The sequence below is a fragment of the Pseudomyrmex gracilis genome, unplaced genomic scaffold (genome assembly GCF_002006095.1).
Source record: "Pseudomyrmex gracilis isolate BER0280 unplaced genomic scaffold, ASM200609v1 scaffold_235, whole genome shotgun sequence".
Taxonomy (NCBI): domain Eukaryota; kingdom Metazoa; phylum Arthropoda; class Insecta; order Hymenoptera; family Formicidae; genus Pseudomyrmex; species Pseudomyrmex gracilis.
This window is the reverse complement of record NW_018020819.1, coordinates 196599-215139: the sequence shown is the minus strand read 5'-3', so window position 1 is coordinate 215139 and position 18541 is coordinate 196599. Positions and strand designations below refer to the sequence as shown.

General features: G+C 40.5%; 3 protein-coding genes across 9 annotated transcripts; 1 reads left to right on the top strand and 2 right to left on the bottom strand.

Annotated features, from left to right (window-relative positions):
- Window positions 1-6: 6 nt before the first annotated feature.
- On the top strand, window positions 7-5663 carry LOC109859050 (GPI ethanolamine phosphate transferase 2). Of its 2 annotated transcripts, none has more exons than XM_020436904.1 (13): window positions 7-259; window positions 806-1007; window positions 1133-1342; window positions 1453-1641; window positions 1722-2076; window positions 2249-2445; window positions 2596-2847; window positions 2964-3142; window positions 3417-3637; window positions 3725-3875; window positions 3951-4251; window positions 4339-4505; window positions 4715-5663. In XM_020436904.1, exons 1-13 carry the CDS (start codon window positions 102-104, stop codon window positions 4932-4934), a joined length of 2802 nt encoding a protein of 933 aa, XP_020292493.1. In that variant the 5' UTR covers window positions 7-101; the 3' UTR covers window positions 4935-5663. The 2 variants fall into 2 exon arrangements, with proteins under 2 accessions (XP_020292493.1, XP_020292494.1); XM_020436905.1 differs by lacking the exon at window positions 7-259 and adding an exon at window positions 318-719.
- Window positions 5664-5759: 96 nt separating this feature from the next.
- LOC109859049 (transmembrane protein 94) lies at window positions 5760-17605 on the bottom strand. 6 transcript variants are annotated; one of them, XM_020436898.1, is made up of 25 exons: window positions 17384-17605; window positions 16867-17031; window positions 16490-16624; window positions 16191-16327; window positions 15919-16112; window positions 15355-15825; window positions 15098-15259; window positions 14917-15020; window positions 14743-14828; window positions 14418-14655; window positions 14230-14323; window positions 13923-14140; window positions 13543-13778; window positions 13326-13450; window positions 13092-13240; window positions 12022-12162; window positions 11229-11372; window positions 10886-11030; window positions 10579-10787; window positions 10242-10416; window positions 7353-7598; window positions 7006-7246; window positions 6623-6716; window positions 6381-6542; window positions 5760-6296 (listed from the first exon to the last, which is right to left on the bottom strand). In XM_020436898.1, exons 2-25 carry the CDS (start codon window positions 17025-17027, stop codon window positions 6224-6226), a joined length of 4140 nt encoding a protein of 1379 aa, XP_020292487.1. In that variant the 5' UTR covers window positions 17028-17031; window positions 17384-17605; the 3' UTR covers window positions 5760-6223. The 6 variants fall into 6 exon arrangements, with proteins under 6 accessions (XP_020292487.1, XP_020292488.1, XP_020292489.1 ...); XM_020436899.1 differs by having other exon boundaries at window positions 17460-17605; XM_020436900.1 differs by lacking the exon at window positions 12022-12162.
- Window positions 7735-10234, bottom strand: LOC109859051 (piggyBac transposable element-derived protein 4-like). Its single transcript, XM_020436906.1, has one exon. It carries the CDS (start codon window positions 9766-9768, stop codon window positions 7948-7950), a length of 1821 nt encoding a protein of 606 aa, XP_020292495.1. The 5' UTR covers window positions 9769-10234; the 3' UTR covers window positions 7735-7947.
- Window positions 17606-18541: the final 936 nt, after the last annotated feature.

The following is an 18541-nucleotide window of genomic DNA, read 5'->3' as shown; positions in this document are numbered from 1 at the left end:
AAACCCAGAGAAACCCACGCTAGATGACGTTAGTCTCTAGCGAAAACAAGCAACAATGAGAATTGACGGGATGTGTTTGCTGCGGCCGGGAGAGTTTGTTGATGCGCGAAACACCACGTCTGTGCGGAATGTCAGCGATGAATGTTATCTTGTTCTACGTGTTGCTAATCGCACCGGTTTCCATCGCTTTGTTCTTGTACGGTTTCTTCCCGGTTGTTCATCGTGATAACACTGTCGCCTCGCAAATAGATGTTCCAAGGTGAGATAAACCAACCACAGGGGGGTGGCTTCCCATTTATGAGTTTATATAGTTTTTACAAATTAGCAAATGAAAAAGGTCACATCGAGCCAAAAAAAAAAAAGATATTAATATAATAATACAATGATTTAATGATCAACGCTTTAACATGAAATATTTCGACTCTAACTGGAGTCTTCTTCAGTCGCAATTGTGAAATAATATAAAAAAATATACGCAGTATATACATTTATGTCAAGAAATAAACGAAGTCAGTGTTTAAAAGCAACGCAAAGAGTTGGCTGTTGATAGTAAACATGGTGTTGGAGATGACATTTAGGATGCCAGATAGTCAGACTCCAGAATATTTACATTGCGAGCGTTTCTGTTAATTTATTACATTTTTTCTTTATAGTTTTTATTTTCTGCAGAATTTTCCAACGTGTTCAGTCACTTTATAAAGTGTTCGACAATGTTGTATGTGTGTAATAATTTTGATTTCACAGCTGCTATCAACACAAGTGGCTTAGCATATTTGAATAATAATTCTCGCGTTTGTGTTTTCAGTACAAAAAAGAATCTTGACATATATTCACCTGTAGTAACGAGACTGATAATCATGGTGATCGACGCTTTGAGATGGGACTTCGTCACAGGCCCGATTGGCAAAGCTGCCATGCCAGTGACAAACGGATTACTGTCCAATTTCTCAGCGTGTTTGCTGAAAACCAAGTTACAATCACCGACGGTAACAATGCCTAGAATAAAGGTAAACATCACGATGAAAAAATGTTCAGTCAACATAAATCTCCTTTTTTTTTTTTTTAATTATTCCGCAAATTTAATATATTGTTAGCAGTTTTGTGAGACAATCACTTTGTTTTCTTGACGCAGGCAATGATGACCGGTACAGTGCCAAATTTTGTAGACATAGTGCTGAACTTTGGGAGCAAACCTCTGAACAGTGACAGTTTACTGCTCCAAGCGAAGAAAACTGGACACACACTGGTATTTTACGGAGACGACACTTGGCTGTCTTTGTTCCCGTATACGTTTGAGCGATACGATGGTACCACCTCGTTTTTTGTTACTGATTTTACCGAGGTAATCAGTGCGCCAGTAATAATAGAAAGGATTGTATCTTGTTACAATAGTGAAAAACTGATTTTGAAGTACTGTGCGTGCGTACTGAGTTGCTAATTTCAAAAAAACAGGTAGATAACAATGTAACTCGACATGTGTCAGAAGAACTGGATTATGACGATTGGACCGTAATGATCCTTCATTATCTCGGGCTTGATCACATCGGTCATGTTGAGGGCCCGTTTAGTGCCTTGATTAAACCCAAGCTACAAGAAATGGATGAAATTATCGCGCAGATCAGTCGAAGAGTGCACCAATGGGTAAATTATATGAAAAATTTATATAAATACATAATAAATATATGATATGGTTTGTTACTGTCACTCAGTTATGTTTTTAGAATAACGAAGGAACACCTGTGCTGTTCGTTGTCTGCGGCGATCACGGGATGAAAGATTCGGGTGGACACGGAGGATCGACGCCGCAGGAGACGACGGTGCCGTTCATAGCGATAGGAGACACTCACTGCGCTCGTCAGAAAAGTGGCGATCCGATCGAAATCGAACAGATCGATATAGCGTCAACGCTGTCAGCCGCTCTCGGATTACCCATTCCCGCCACGAACATCGGTTCTATGTTTCTGGACAGTATCTATCGTCTTGACGATGAAAAAAGACTTTTCCTACTTTACTACAACACGAGACAAGTTCTTGAACATTATCAGAAGCTCGCGCACTGTGAATCGCAGATTGAGAGTGAGCATTTATGGAGTCTTGTAGTGTGTCAAAAAAAGAAATATATATATTGTGTTAATTATTATATATATATATATACATTATATATATATATATATATATATATATATATATCAAGCAAATTGTTCGATTCAAGAGTTGCGGGTGAGAAAAGTTCTTGCCTTTTTTTTAGATGTACGCCGGAAGTACACGGACACCGTTTACCATCACGTTACTTGGTTGAACGCGAGCGAAAAATCGAGCGAAGCGGTTGAGAACATCGTTTCGTCTTACAATGCAATTCTCAAGGAGATGAAGGAAGCTCTGATTACCAGCGTAGTCGAGTACGATTTCCGACCGATGATAGTTGCCGTAATCTTCCTGTGCCAAGTCAGTAAACACAGATCTGTTGTTATAAAAAAAAAAGAAAAAAAACTAAATTCTCAAAGATAAAGAAAAAGCAAACCTTACGACACGAAAACAAATTAATGAAATCACAAAAAAAAATAATAATAATATTGACTCCAAATTTCTTTTTAGTTAATCGTCAACTTGTTCTTCGTGAAAAAGTTTGCTTGGAGTACGTGCAGGAAAACCGCATCACATTTCTTAACGCGTTTTTTCTTACTGGGAACTGTATTATCCGTAGGAATATGTTATCTGTACGGTTCCTCGAGCGCGTCGTCGTTCCGTTCCATAAGTACGTATGAGATGGTGTTGCTCTTTCTCGTTATCGGTGTTTTTTACACAAACTGCAATCTGTGCGCAAGTAGCGACTTGTCTTTAACGGAGGTAAGGGAGAAACACTAGTTAATTTCTGACGTGACAGAAAAGATTAACAATGTTTTTGCGTCTTAGTCAAACCCCTGACACCTCTTTTTCGCGATAATTCTCATTTCCACGCGCAGTTTACGAAAGGATCCAGGATACGTGGAACGTTTCAAATCGGTGCCTTACTGCACACAGCGAGCCTTGCCAGCAGTAGCTTCATCGAGGAGGAACATCAGACTTGGTACTTTTTATACGCCAGTACCGTAGCGTTCTTGCTTTATCATTGTTTCAGAAAACAGTTCGCGTTCAACAGATAGTAAGTAAGAAAAATCTGTTCTCACTCACAGATCACATTTTCAAGTTAGATCGCTCACTCAATGACAAGTTGTTTTATTTGCATTGGATTTTGTACGTTTTTTGTTTCATTTAATTTTTAGTCTTTTTTTGTTACACTTTTAAAACTTGCACACAAATTTTAAGTAAACGATTAGTCACCGCATCAATTTCTAAAAAAAATGACAATTTGAATCAAATTTGAGTATCCCCGTTACTTCACAGCTCTCGTCAATTAATAGTGTGGTATATAACAGTGATCTCACGAGCGTAAAGAAGACCGGATCAAAGATGAATCTGATTTGCGGCAATTCTGGTCACGTAAAACTTAGCCTTAAGCTCTTGTTGCTGCTGATAGGGCACCGAGTTCTTCGTGGGCTCAACAGCACCGGCGACAAATGGGCCCATCTGCCCGACACGGCTGACTGGTTGAAGGAGGACAGCAGCAAGATCGGAATGACAACGTTGCTCTTAGTTGGTAAATCTCTCCGTTGAAATATTGAAAAATCTGACGCAATTAAGAAATCTGACTGAAAAAACGTTTCGCCGTCTTCTTTTCGTGCAGCATTAGGTCTTCTCGTAAGGATCGCGTACGAGCGCGAAACGAGATACAAACGGCTGTCGTTGATGCTTCACCTGGCTGGGGCTACATGCGTGTATCTTCGCCACATGGCAAACGGTACTGTCGCAAAGATACCGTTTTATTTCTCATCAAGGTAGACAACGCGCAATAAACGCAATTGACTGATTTTCGTGAGATCGATCACATGTGAGATTTCGTTTCGTTGCAGTGGAATAAACGAGGTGCAAACGTTTTGGAGTATTGCGCTGTTGATTCTTCTGAGCTACGGTTACCGAATGGCGTCGATAATTCGACACGACGGGCGACGTTTCGCGAGCGCGACGCTGTACTTTGTCGTCAGTATTTGGGTGACGATATCGGCCATGTTGCACCAACCGTACAATGTGATATTATTGCCGACGCAAATCCTGGCACATTCGACGATCGACGTTGTACTGAGAGCGAGCAATCTCTTCGATCTCGACGTCTTTGCGCACTGCTGGCTGGGCAACGTGTTCTACTTCTATCAGGTGGGTTTCGGGATTCTCGAAGTCTGATAAAAAAAATTTACTTGGTCATTTTTATCACGCTGTAATGTGCAATTGAATTCGTTTCAGGGAAACTCCAATAGTCTCGCGAGTGTGGACGTGGCGGCGGGATATGTTGGTTTGCGTTCGTACATTCCTCTCGTGACCGGCGCGTATCTGATCATCAACACTTACTCCGCGCCCGTTCTGTCCTACTTCCTGCTTATTTATTATCGACAATTGAATCAAATTTACTGGTAAGTTATATAGAAATTCCGCATTTTTGCCTCGCAATCCAATCTCGATACATGGAAAAATCCTTTGACTATGTAACACTGTTACACTTTCTGGAGTAACAGAGAAATAACAATCTCCGTTGCAGCATAAAAATATCGTATCCATGGTTACACAGTCGAAGGTAAAAAATCATTGCAAAAAAAGTCTATCATCTAATCTGTATCTACAGCACGGACACCGTTGTGCGCACGAGCAGAACTTACATCGCGTGGAGGCTGCTGACGATTACCTTTTACATGATCGTCGTTACCAGCCAACGTAATCATCTGTTCGTTTGGTCGGTGTTCTCGCCGAAATTGCTTTACGAGGCGATGTACTCCGTGGTGATGTGTTTCAGTACGTTGTTGGTGTTGATCGTGTTAACACTCCAAGCCACGATTGAGTCCTGATTGCGAACGATTGTTGATCGAAAGCCAAATACTATTTATACCAAATACACGATTTAATATGTGATTAAAATATAGTGATTTTATTTATATACCGTCCATTTCCAAATGTTAAATATGAGTTTTTCGATGTATCTTACTTTGTACTTAATGTACGTTCGAGAAAAAAATTTTAACCTTCGCTTTAGAAAAAGATACGTTTTATTACACAAGAAAAATTACAAATCTGATCGTTAACGTAATATTAATGTGACATCATGTATGTACATGGAACTAATTTATATACACACGCATATATCGTCTCATCTGAAGGCTGAAGAATGTTCCGCGTTCGCGATTATGTGTGAATTCTCGTACACAGAATCATTCTCAAAGCCACGAGAGTGTGACGATATTTAATTTTCAATACCGAATGTTGTAATACAAATTAATAAGAATTCAATGAAAATACATGTGTTACATTAGCAAAGAACGTTTGTTTAAGAAAAATTATTTACAGACAACCACACTCCTCAGGTTACGGTTTTCGGACTAGTTGCTGGTGGGAAATTCAGAAATTCGTTTTACATTTAAAACACGTATCGTGCCGTAACGTGAGAGCAACCGATGGCGCACGAATATAAAAATTTTTTGACGTTTAAATTACATGAAAGAGCTTGCGGCACGAAACGTGTTATTAAATACGTACAAAAGAAATAAAATATCTACAAAAAAAAAAAAAAAATCTGTACATATATATATCACAACCAAAACTCCGTACCGGCAAGATTTCTACCATTACAATCTCTGCGTCTGATTAAAAAAAAAAAAACTTCTCGATGTAGATAAAAATCTTGCAGGATATGGATTAGTCACTTTGACATCCTTATGCCCGTTTTTCCATCATCTCCGAGATTGATGACTTAATCGATCGATTGTCCTCGTTAGAGCCGATCACAATCATATTGGTTGATTGACCGAAATAACCAATCGCAATTGATTAGCAATCGATCGATTAAGTTATCGCGAACATGGAGAAAACGGACGTTGATAATCTACACTTGCTATAAATAAAAAAAATTACTATTTTGTTTTGTAGGAACAATTTTGTGTCTGTGTGCGAGCATTTCACATGTTATAACTATAACAATAAAAGACAAACTGACCCGCCCGAAGCAAACAATGCACTCTATACATGTATATTGATTTTTGTCATCTTGCTGAAAAAAATATATACATATATGTATTGTAGAGCAACATTATTAAAAAACTATGGAAACAAGACCGACTTCCAGTTTCTTAGAGTATACAATTTAAAACGGCGAATTCATTCCTAATTTCGTTCCGAATTCTAAACGGGCTCTTTTCTGATATCTAACGTTCACTCTGAAAGAGAAAACAAAAACGAGATAAAAACATCGATTGACAAGATCGAATCGATTTTGAAACATTACGGGAGTCTAGACTTACTTGATCTCTTGCCACTTGACCAATTCGTTTATCGCGAACGTCAGCGGAATTGAAAGCAAGAAGAACAATGGCACGTGCAGTGATGAGTTTTCGATCTTTTTGCCTTCTTCCTTCCAAAATCTGCCGAACACCACACCGGAGAACGCAGCCTGTATGCACAATCTGTGACGCAACGGTGTGTATGATTTGAATTTTCTTTGAAACATATGGTACGGTGGCAACTTGAGATTGTTTTTACTTACACAATAAACACGCTGAGAAACCAGGTGCAATTAGTTATAGGATTTTTCTTCCATATCGAGTATTCTCTATGCACAAAACTGACAGATATGGTAACTGAAAAGAAAAAGTAGTGCGCAGCATTAAGTACATTTTGCAGATAAAGGGATTATAAATATCTTTCTCACAATGAGAGACAGGAAAAAAAAAAAAAAATAAATAAATTTGAAGCCACCGCACAAATGATTGGCGTTTAAAAATTATAAAAAGAAAACTTGCGAGATCTGAAATTACACTTCCAATTACTGCGAAATAAATTTTAAACAAAAATTGTCAAGATTTTTAAGTCTATTTACAACTTGAAAAAACAGTGACAACTAACAATGACAATATTGTGGACAATTACCGAAGTGCAAAACTATAAGAGTGAGGGCGAAATGTTGCACGGCCAGAATGACAAGGGGTTTGCTATCCCAACCGCCCCATATTTGGTCCCGCGGATCTGGATATATGTACAGGCACTTGTTAGAATTCTGCGACGCATAGATAGGACAGAGTGTCAGGAACGAGATGCACTGCGACAGAATCACCGTGATCACCGTGGGCAGAAACTTGACGCCGTAGCACCACAGCACAAACAGCATGACCTGGATTTGCGTAATAAATACATATTATACATTAATTCACGACTCACTACAAGTGTACAAAAATCCGAAAGTCTTCCACCGTAATCGAACAACTACCGTTTCTCACCTCTCCGTTGACAATGCACTGATTCTTGCCGGTCGCGCGTTGCATTATCGTCGAATCGATCGGCGTGGCGATCATTGATATCGACAACATGGGAATTATCAGACAGCAAAGCCAGAGCACCTGATCGATGGAGAGTAACGGTGGCAGAAACATAAACGCGGACAGGATGGACGTGAACGCGACTGTGATCGAACAGCACAGCCAGAATTGCATGCAGTTCCACAAACTCCTCATGTAGTGACGAGCCTGTGAGAAGAAAGATGGTGTGTTATACATCGTACCTTAACGCGATTCCGACTTCGTGCAAGTTTCATTTGCTATTTTTAATTCAGTGACTTTTGTAAACTTGAGAATAAAAACAACAACTGGATAAATTACTTACAATTTAACGCTCGATCAACCAGATCGAAAAGTGTGTTTTTTTTTTCGCTTTTTTTTGTCGCACACATTTGGACCGTACCTTAATATTGTCGATATTAAGGTTTTCAACGCAAATATGAAATTTATACAATGGAATTATTTTTTGGAGACTGGTAACGTGTTTGAACAACAAAAATTTAAACAGTAAGTTTTCGTCGCGAAGACAGTTTTTCTTTTAGTATTTTTTTAAAGTGTGATAGCGCTGGTAACAGTCACCTTTGTGCAACGGGACAGAACAAAAGACGCAGATGAAGCACGTTCTGCTTCTTATCTTTTTCGACGCGCACACTCTGCACTGTCTTTGGGGCATTTTGCTTTTGCCGTTGCTGATTATTTTGATAAGTTTGTGTTTCTTCAAATTTGTCAATCTGTCCGGATGATCCATCTTGGGTGTTCTTCTCGCGGGTTCGGGAGTGATCGGCGCATCGGGCGACTCCGTTGTTTCATTCTCTTCGACCGAACAGGATCGCGTGTTCGACAGATCCGTTCGTTCGGTAATTGACGAATCATCCGATTGCTCGGTATTCGTTACATCTGTTCGTTGTTTACTCTCGCAATTTGTTATCCACGCGACCGCCACGTCGCGCAAGAATTTTTTGAACATCTTCTTTCTCCCGTTCAGTTCCGTGTATAATTTGAACGAGTTGAAGAGAGCGCAGTTGATGAGAAACATCACAACTCGCGTAGTCCACTTCTTTGTCTTTCTCAAAATCGAATAGAACTCAAGATAATGATTCACACGATCAACTCCCTTCATGTATTTGTTATAATCCAGTATCAACGCGGGTTTTTTGATCGATTTTTGCGACTTCTTGTTCGTCGCGCTTTCGACTTTCATCAATTGCGCGTTGTGTATCGTCGATATCACGTTCATGTTTCTCGCGCCGTTGTTCCATATTAGCAAGAGAACGTCGCGATTTCGACGAAACGCGATTTCGCCACTCGACAGCTTCACCGATTGAAGAGCGCGGGGAAAACCTCCGCTCTTTCGAATCGTGCCGCACGTTCGTGTCTTGTTGCTCAACAGAGTTCGAGTTAGATTCACACTGTTGTAATAATTGTCTTGGTAAACATGATGCCACATATTTCTGTAAGGTTCCGTAACCGTCAAAACAGTATCTTCCAGCTTCTCTTCTCGGGTAGGGCGTATCTCGAAATTGCAGATATATCCTGTAGCAGACTCGCAGAGTGCTCTAAAGAGCAGACCATCCTTCATGGTGGTTTTAGAATTGCACGTTCTGAAGGAAATGGATCTGCTGCTCCACGGTATGACGTACTCGTCCAACGACAATTGTTGACCGGGTTTGTAAACTTCGTTGAATCTCATTTTAAGATAATCGACAACAGGCTGAATCTTGACGAGTCTGTTCGAATTGACAGCTATGTTGTCGTTGTTAGAAAAATGCCACGTCTGCAAGATCTGCATGAATCGGTTTCTGCTCATTACTTTCGAGAAGAATGGGGTTTCAATTGCCGGATCGGTCGACCAGTACTCGTGGACCATGTCCTTCTTTACTTGTCCCATTAGAACAATTAGACCTAAGAACTTCTTCATTTCGGCCACCGTGATGTCTCTCCATTTCTTTGTCTTTGATGGAATTTTGTACGTGTTCAATATTTGATAGTGATATCTGTTGGATTCATTTGCCATGTGCTCGAAAAGGTCCGCTCCCATGAACAGATTCACGACGTCCGCCACGTTTTGAGAGTTAGGCGTGATTTTTATGCCGGGGCTGCCTTCAAAGGGTTCCAGAGTAATTGGTTCATCCTTCGTTGACCACACACTGTCTTCTTCTTCTTCTTCTTTTTCTTCTTCTTCTTTTTCTTCTTCTTCTTCTCCATTGTCATCTTCACTATCTGAATCTTTGTATACTACCTCAGATAAAGAACACTGATTCCAATCGGTTGTGTCCTTCTCGTCATCGCTCTCTGAACCGTCGGAACATTCTGACAAATTATCCACACAGAATTCTTTGATCTCATTATCTCGATTCATAATTTTGTGTAGAGTGAAAATTCCGTTGTTGTAACTTTCGTTCCGAACTTATGTGTTCTCTCAGCCACTTGTTGTGGCTGTGAATGATACACAGCTGTTTTCCACGCACTTCTCACGCGTGTTATGCACGAAACCGATTGATCAGGTTAGGTAAAAAAAAAAAAAAACACAATTAATTCCAGTGTAATACGCGTCACACGAACTGTCACGTAATACACACGAGCTTGTTGCGCTTCGGTTAGTACGGAAACGAACTGCGATTAATGACGAAACACGCCGGCAGCTTGATTAAAAGACTCCCGGTCGATAAGCGTTAACAGCAGAAACGTCTATCAATAGGTTTCCGGTCGGTAAAGTGTTACGAAGATGTACACACGTTCCACTTAAAATGAGCGTTGAACTAGCCGAACTTTACGCCCGTAAATAAATAGAAGAAAATTCCTTGAATTGTTTTTTTTTTTTATAAATCATACCTCCATGATAAGATGGAAAATAGCCACGGGATCCTCGCGTTTAACGCTCAGCGAGCACGCGACGGAGTTGAGCGCTCTGCTGAGATCGACAGGCGAGATTCCCTGATCCCCCGTGGTGGGCACCAACACAGCCACCTTTTGGCACACTTGGGGATACAGAGGTTCCACTGCCACTCTACAATTAATTTTATTCTTCAGAATCTTTTTATTTTATTTTATTTTATTTTATTTTATTTAAAACTCTACAGTCACAAAAAACTTCATCTTCCGAAGCGCTCACTGCGCCTGAAGAAAGTGAAAATTTTAATCAAATCCACGATCGATGCATAATAATTACCCGGCGTCGGCTTGCATGAAGATCGGCATGTTCTCGGCATTGGCCGAGGAGCCGAGAACGCAGACCACCTCGCCGTAATCCTGCATTATGTGCAGCATCTCGCGCGTCACCGCGGTTGTGCAGTCGGTGAACAGAGACACGAGCAGAGGAACGTTGTCTATGAGTTCAATGTGCGGACGTATCTTCTCTATGCCTCTCGGCAATTTGGCCTGTGAGTTTATAAAGGAGACAACGTTTTTAGGTTCACGAATGTTTTCATTAAAGTTTTCTTTTTAATCAGCAAAAAAAAAAAAAACGTTTACTCTACCCTGTTCGATAGATCAAAATTGACGGGCGCGCTTTGCTCGGTACTGTCGGTGAGGCAGCTCAAGGATCTCCAGGCTTCCTGACCAGATCCCAAGTCAACGCTCTGCACCAGCACGCTGTCCTCGCTTCTCACAGTATCTTGCTCCCTGTCTTGATAATTTATTATCTCTACGTATGAAGTATTTATTGACGATCTTTAAAAAACTGTGCGCTGTGTTTTAAATTTATTACCAACAAAGAAAAACTACAACGTATATTAAGCAATCAATCTTTGAGTAATTAAATAAAAAAATAACAAATGCCAATTTTATTGCATCTACAAAACCTAGCCGGTTTTTTTTTACCTGTGACTCATGGCGCTTTTGGCCTGCGAAGTCCCCGTGTTGTTCCACTCGGTAGTCTCATCGTCGAACTTCACCGTCACGAAGTCCGTGTTGATGGCGCTTGGAGCCGACATGCTCATCGCTCGACTGTTGGTCAGGTTGTTGCTACAAAATAAAACATTCTTGCCACAAGTGTTCTCGATTAGCGTACTAGCTACAACAGCGGCCGCTTGCGGGCTGACTTTTGTTGCTCGAAAATGAGGCGAGATTCTGAGCTCTGAGATTCTCACCTTGAAAAACTTCATCTTAGAAGATAAAGTCTTCGCTTCGAACAAATGAGTGTTATTTGTTCCGAGTGAGATTTATGCGAATCATAAGCGGCCGTTGTTGTACCACTGACGGTAGACAGAGAAACCACATCGAGGCAAAAAAAAGCTGGGGAAGTGTGTTAGGTCGTTCAATTTCTCTTTTGCCAAAGCTTCTTGTATAAATGATTGAAAATGTTCTCGTCATGCTACATCGTACATCTTCCGCATATGAAAAGCCATGTACGTTCAAGTGCGAGATTCGACGACCAAGTTGTGACTAAGATTCTCATGGGGGCTTTTTTTTTTTTTTTTTTGAATGTATCTCGATGTGAATGTAAAATCAAGAATAAAAAAACTTATAAAAAAAAAAAATAATAGCAATTCTCTGATTATTGTAAACCAAAAGGAATCTCTCAAGTGTTTTTTCTCTTTCAAGATTGTAGGACAATGTCCTGATAAAAATTTGAATGAGTTATTTCTAGCGTGTAATAAGCGACGTAACGTACCGAGGTAAGACACGATTAAGCAAGTGGCTGGCCTCATCCATGCAGGAGTAATTAGGCTGTTGAGATTGGGCCATTGGTGAGGGAGTGGGTGAGTACATGGCTGCTGCCTGGCTCACCCACCAACCCACTGGACTCTCGGACCTGATGTTGTCATGTGTGTGTTAGTTACTCTGGAGTACATGAGAGAGAGCGTGTATCTTCGTTGTACGACTGTTCATGCACATTCGCATGAACGAATCTTGAATGGGTTAAGTTGGTTAGATCAATTCGCGCAATCACAAAATCTAGATTGTTAAAAACTCATATAGCAGATTACGTATAAGGAATGATCGCACACGTAAATGGGAAGAAATGAAGAAACATCTTGTGATATGCAACAACTTGCAACTTCAGCACATGAAGAATGATAGTGAAACTAACAAAAGGGTCAAAGTTAAAAGATAAACAGAGGCTCTTTACAAGTTGAAATTTTCAAAATAAATAAATAAATAAATAAATAAACTATTGTTTCTGAACTATTATTGGAGTTTACATCAGTTTAAGACTGTAATCTAATTTTTGTGAGAGTTCGCAACAACGGTCAACATGCAAATTAATAACAATAAAGGTAAAAGAGACGTATAGACAAACATATACAACAGAGGCAAATGCGGATATCTCTCCAGCCATTGCTGTCTCCTGCAATATACACAGATGCATTTTTACTCGAGCTTTATCACAGCTCGCGCTCTGATAAGACGAAAATTTTATTAAAATTACACGAATGATTCAGTGAATGTTTATCCAGTCCCGATCCTGCCGTTAAAACTTTTTCAAAATATTTTTGTTCTTATTAAATAGACACCTTGAATTCTTTGAATCTCAATTACACATCCCAAGAAAAAAGAAACACAGTTTCTCGGCAATACAGTTATGATAAAATAATAATAAAAAAAAAAAAAAGCTAAGTGCTGAATCAGAAACACCGACGAGATAACAAAGTTTACGTAAGTGCGCCATAAAAAAATCGACAAACATCAAGAAAGAAAAAAAAAACAATAATGATAAAACGTGTGTAGCGCTTTGAATACCTGACTCCCTCGCTGAGTAACGAGATGTGACAGTTCCAGCCGCTCTCCAAGCCCATTTTCTCTGAGAAAACACGCGAGCGCAGTTCGTTCTCTTTGCTAAAGTGAACGAATCTTATGCAAGCTCTGTCTAGTTGCTCGATCAGCTGCACCTATAATCGAATACATGTATGTGTGTATTTATTTATCCGCTCGCGACTGTGTAAATGCTTAACGATCAACTTGGCAGCGTCTCACCATATCCGTCTGCGCCTGATATTGCATCGTGACCATTCCGATGAAGACTTGATTGCACTGAACCTCGAAACAACCTTCGACGTCGTTCACGTCTTCGTCTTTGCTTTCGTTGCACAACAGAGAATCTGAAAAAGAGAGAAGAAGGTAGTCAAATATTTTTCAAAAATCAAAATATCTGCCAACAACAAACACTCGGAAACGGCAGAATCAACGAAACCTGTCGAATGAAACTGTCCGAGTATCCCACGCACTCTGGGGTCGAGAACGTTCCTGAAATCCCAGGGTAAGGGTGTCGGACTTCGATGGGGTGTGTACAAATGCTTGCTGTCCGCAGGAAGCTCCAGGTATATCTCCGACATCTTGTCGCTTATCGCGCGCGTCAACGGTCGATAAGCGAACGCGGTGCAATAAGACGTCAAGCTTGTTCTCTGATAGAAGTCTTGCACTTTTTTCCTGCGACAAAAAAGAAGAAAAAGAAATACAAATCTTGTCAAATTTCCGGGATTCATCCAGACAGTGTAAGAAACACTCTGTGTACGTGAATTATGTTGCAATTAGAAATACGAATTAAATAATGTAAAAAAAAAAAATACATACCTATCCGACGCGGAAAGAGGGCAGAGATCATGTCCGTCCCAGTATTCGATACACGAGTCGAGAATAATATCGGCTGTTCCTTGCGTTAACAACTGCAGGCCGCCGCCAGTTCGCTCTTTCATGACCACAGCAACCATGTGCGGGAACGGGAACTTCAGCTTCGTCGCGATGCTCAGCGAACGCGCGAATTTTATGTCCCGCCTGACCATTTCGGGTTGCTTGTAACGAAGCAAAAATTAGATTTTGCTCTTCTTTTGCAAAGATTTGACAAAATTTATGAAAAACATTGCGAGAGTACAATACTCACTACGTGTCTAAATGTGCATAGTTGTTGCTCTAATTGGAAGATCTTTTGAGCTTGATCCTGGAAGCCGATTTGTTTCGCGAGTTCGCACAGACATCTGCCAAATGTGTGATTTTTTTTTTATGTTCAATTGCGCCGATGCAACAAATTTCAAAATATAGAAAAAAAAGAAATACCGGAGAAAAGCATACCGTCTGTTTATCACGGGAACTAGATTCTCGTTGCAGAGAGCTTCGCACGTAACGTGGCAACAGAACTGCATGTAGTGCTCCTGCGTGTCCATATTGCACGTGTTGAGAAGAATCGCCAGACCGAGCGGTTTCAGGGAGTTCAGATGTTGCCGCCACGAGTGATCGTCGAATTGCAAGCGAAACGGCAGCGCGTGATCATGCGTGAGATCCAACACTTCGGCGATGGAGTGCGACATATCTGCAAAGCATCAAAAATCATTTGTTTATTTTACAGTCGCGTTTCGTTTGCTCAATCGGGAAGAATATCGAGCTTTGCTATTTCTACCGTGTTGAATGTACGATTTGTCAGAAGTCGCCTTGGTCTGTTCGGAATCCTGATTCTTGTCGACTGTTTTGTTTATGCTGTTGGTGCTGCAAAAATAATCGATTGTTGCAACAATTGTTAGTATTAAAATATACATTTTTTTATACTAAAGTTTGTATCTTCGATTCCAATTACCTTGAACTCGGTGAAAGAGTACTGGCGTTGCGCAAGAAGAAGACTTTTTCCGCCGTGGGATTAGGCCACGACAGAATTCCCTTCTTGTCCACGCAGCATAACGCCTGCAACGCAGAAAAAAATGCTGTTATAATACAACAACGATCACTTTTGTTTGTACAATACTCGGTAAGATACTCACAGTTACGGAGCCCAGAACGTGCAAGATACTGGCTGATCTTGACATCATGTGCTCCCTGCCGCAGAGAATGTCGAAGAAGTACTTCTTGAGCTCAAGCCAGTTGTACACCACTTCCGGATGAGTCGGACCGTTGATGTCCGCGTCTTCGAAAGGATCTACTTCCTAATTGTCGAATGTTTGAAGATAAATATTTCGATAAAAAACGCTCTTTAAATTTGAAACACAAATTTTATTTCAAGTAAACAGACATCGCTTACTTGAAGCTTTTTTTCAGACAAGTAGAGTTTGAACAGCGCCTTGAAGCGAGCCATGCCGAAGCAGTTGAGAAATATCCAACAAGCGGGAAATACCAATGGCAACAACGGCAAAGTTACGGCGATCGGTTGCAACAGGAACATCTCGCTCCAGTGACCGGTGCTGAAGTAATCCGTTGGATAGAGATAACGCAGCAGATTCACCACGAGGATGATGATCAGCAGTATCGGATAGGCTACGTGCTCAATGCAGCAGATCATCAGCAAGTGACGCTTGCGATTGTAGTAAGTAACCGGTCGGTCGAGCGCCTGATCCAAGGCCATCCTCAGATTTGTCAAGTACGGCGTTTCCTGCAGCTTGTAGATTTTGTTTTTCAACGGGACGCGTGACTGCGGCATGGAGAAAATCTCACTGGTGGGGTGTACCGGTTGGCTGTAGGTCTCTCTGGCGTGTAACACTGGTGCTTCGAGATCCTAAAAGTTTTCATCGAGAATAGAGTTCAACGAATATTTCTGGTAGGTGACTTTGAAGAGCGAATATCATGTGATAAAACTAAATCCACATACACTGTACGGCACGCAATATCCAGGTGCTTGTTGACCCGGCTTCATTACAATTATATCACCGGCAACTAGCAGCGCCCATGGTAGATTGACTATCTTGCCATCGCGGTATGTCCATTGCAGAGTCAGGCAGGGTGATTGCGGACTGAGCAGATGTGGATAGTTCTCAGGTCGCCATCGACATGTGGACCGTGCAACTGCAAGGTTCAACATAAAAATTTAAGTAAGTATTGTGAAACTATAAAAGAAAATTATATGTCGAGAAAAGTACATACTGTCAAGTTGATCAAGAAGAATCTTTACTCTGTGAGGGATCTCGTTGTGTCGCAATTTGTTATCCAAAACTACTAAAATAAAATTAAATACTACTAAACAACAGACTATCAGTCCTTCATAGGGCAGTGTAGAATACCTGCAATGGCGCATAATCACTTGTAGAACTTATTTATAGTGTCATTTATATATGTATTTATATGTGTATATATGTATATATATAAGTGTATATATATAACATGATATTAATATACTGTTTTTTCATAAGCACAGATGATACATCTGTAAATATTTAACGCACCAATTTTCATTGAGTGTGAAGAATGCAGCTATGAGAATAACAGCATTGATCAGAAGAGCAAGTGCTGAGGTCCAGCAGAGCATTGTGTATTGACTACGATGATGCAAGACATCCTTGAGCCAAGCTCTGTACTTTCTAAACATAAAAAAAAAAAAAAAAAAAAATAATTGCAGAGTAAAATACAAAACGTGTTGCGCATGCAAATATTAACAAATCTTAATCATTATAGCTTATAAACATTGATTTGAGCATTAATAATCAACGCTTGGCTCTTACTAGCATCTTTTCTTTCCAATTTTCACATTTCAAAGTGCCATTTTACTTTCTTTAAATTAATTTGCTTCAAATAATCACTATTGGTCTGTACAAGATAATACTTGTTTTTCCTATGATCCTCTTCGTATTCCTGCAGAACACGCTTAACATCGCGATGAAGCGTGTTCAAAGCTGCTCTGGTGGTCAAGCCCAGAATTTCCTTGGGCTTGTCTCCGCACTTGTCTTCCTCGGTATCTTTGCTAGTGAGTCGTTCGTCTTCCATTTCTCTACAAAACAAAACAAAATTATATAAATAAACAAAAATGTTGCCCCCTCCCCCCCCACTAATCGACCGATGGATAATCTCATTCGATTTTTGTATGACGCGTGTAAAACAACAATTTATAAAAAAAATTGCTGAATAAACTTGTATCTGTTAATGCGTACGACTAATTGATCAATTATTCACAAAGCACCGTCGCAACAAAAAATGATTAGGAAACGCGTTAAGTCCAAACGTCATATACGACAAGTGTGGAAAACCAAGTCGTAAATGCTGAAAATAAACCGAACGGACTGTGATTCTACGTGCTTTTGATAAAAAAACAAAAAAAAACTCTGCTTTAAATTTCTTCGCACTTGATATGTAACGGTGTTCTCCGGCGTTGCTGATCAGAATCTCACTCCGTAACGCGACGGGCGTCTGTGAACAAACCACATAGGGGAAGTTCCGCAAGCGAGAGATCTCGAAGACCACAGCGAACGACCAGAGAGTCCGACAGGTGCAAGGTGCCACCACAGGCGCGCACAGGTGCAGAGGAACGGTTGTCGGAAGGATTGCGTGAAAATTCGCGGGCAAGGTCTCTCGTGCGCCTGCGTAAGTGACGTCAGCAAGTCTCGAAATATATATATATATATATATAAGCTGCGTTCCGTTTCACACATATGAGCGCATTTGTCTATACTATACGTGACGTGTGCTATAGATAAATATGCGCGCATACGCGCGAAACGGAACGAACTCTATATATATATATATATATACGTTGATACGTTGAATGAACGCGTAAAAGTTCACGTTCAGTTCCGATAGATGTCGTTGGGAGAATTGTAGCTAGCGCGCCACTGATTGTGTTTACAAACGCGGGATGATTTGCCATGCGGCGGTGCGCTCGCCTCGGGCGCTCACGCGCTTTCAACGTCTCGATTCGTCTTTGTTCTCTGTTCCACGCAGGGCCACCAAACTGCGTGTATCAGCGTTAGTGGCGCCTACTATAATAAGGCGTACCTGGCATATGAACTAAATACGAATGTGTAAGTGAATACGTGTGAACACGTTTCAACACGTTTTGCCGTTAGTTATATACGCGACTACATTGTGCAGTTGTTAAACTGTTGTTACATTTTAATAAACATTAAAGATGGGTAGAGCATGTTGCGTTTCTACTTGTAAATCTGGGAGTAATGTACCATCTCATTTATTCCCAAAAAATCGTGAACGTCGCAAGTTGTGGTTAGACAATTTACATATACAGCAAGTAGATGAACGTAAAATTCAAAAGTGGCAAGTGTGCTACAAACATTTTTGTGACAACGATTATAGTTGTGCCCCAACAAGACGTGTTTTAAAAAACACTGCAATTCCGACATTACATATTCCATCAGATGAAACTACAGCAAACACAAAAACTGTTGAACACCAACTGAAGAATCAGCAGCAAGAATTGACAAAACAAAGAATAATACTTCAACAGCATGAAGAACAGATAGTACAGCAGACAGAGCAGCAACAAAAAT

Excerpts from the sequence above, each read along its gene's own strand:
- LOC109859050 (XM_020436904.1), top strand. The coding sequence starts at position 102 with ATGCGCGAAACACCACGTCTGTGCGGAATGTCAGCGATGAATGTTATC. Across the intron at positions 260-805 it reads TCGCAAATAGATGTTCCAAG|TACAAAAAAGAATCTTGACA; the intron begins GTGAGATAAACC and ends TTGTGTTTTCAG. Across the intron at positions 2,077-2,248 it reads CTGTGAATCGCAGATTGAGA|ATGTACGCCGGAAGTACACG; the intron begins GTGAGCATTTAT and ends CCTTTTTTTTAG.
- LOC109859051 (XM_020436906.1), bottom strand. The coding sequence starts at position 9,768 with ATGAATCGAGATAATGAGATCAAAGAATTCTGTGTGGATAATTTGTCA.
- LOC109859049 (XM_020436898.1), bottom strand. The coding sequence starts at position 17,027 with ATGGAAGACGAACGACTCACTAGCAAAGATACCGAGGAAGACAAGTGC. Across the intron at positions 15,021-15,097 it reads ACGTTCTGGGCTCCGTAACT|GCGTTATGCTGCGTGGACAA; the intron begins GTGAGTATCTTA and ends TCTGCGTTGCAG. Across the intron at positions 14,324-14,417 it reads GTTCCCGTGATAAACAGACG|ATGTCTGTGCGAACTCGCGA; the intron begins GTATGCTTTTCT and ends CACATTTGGCAG.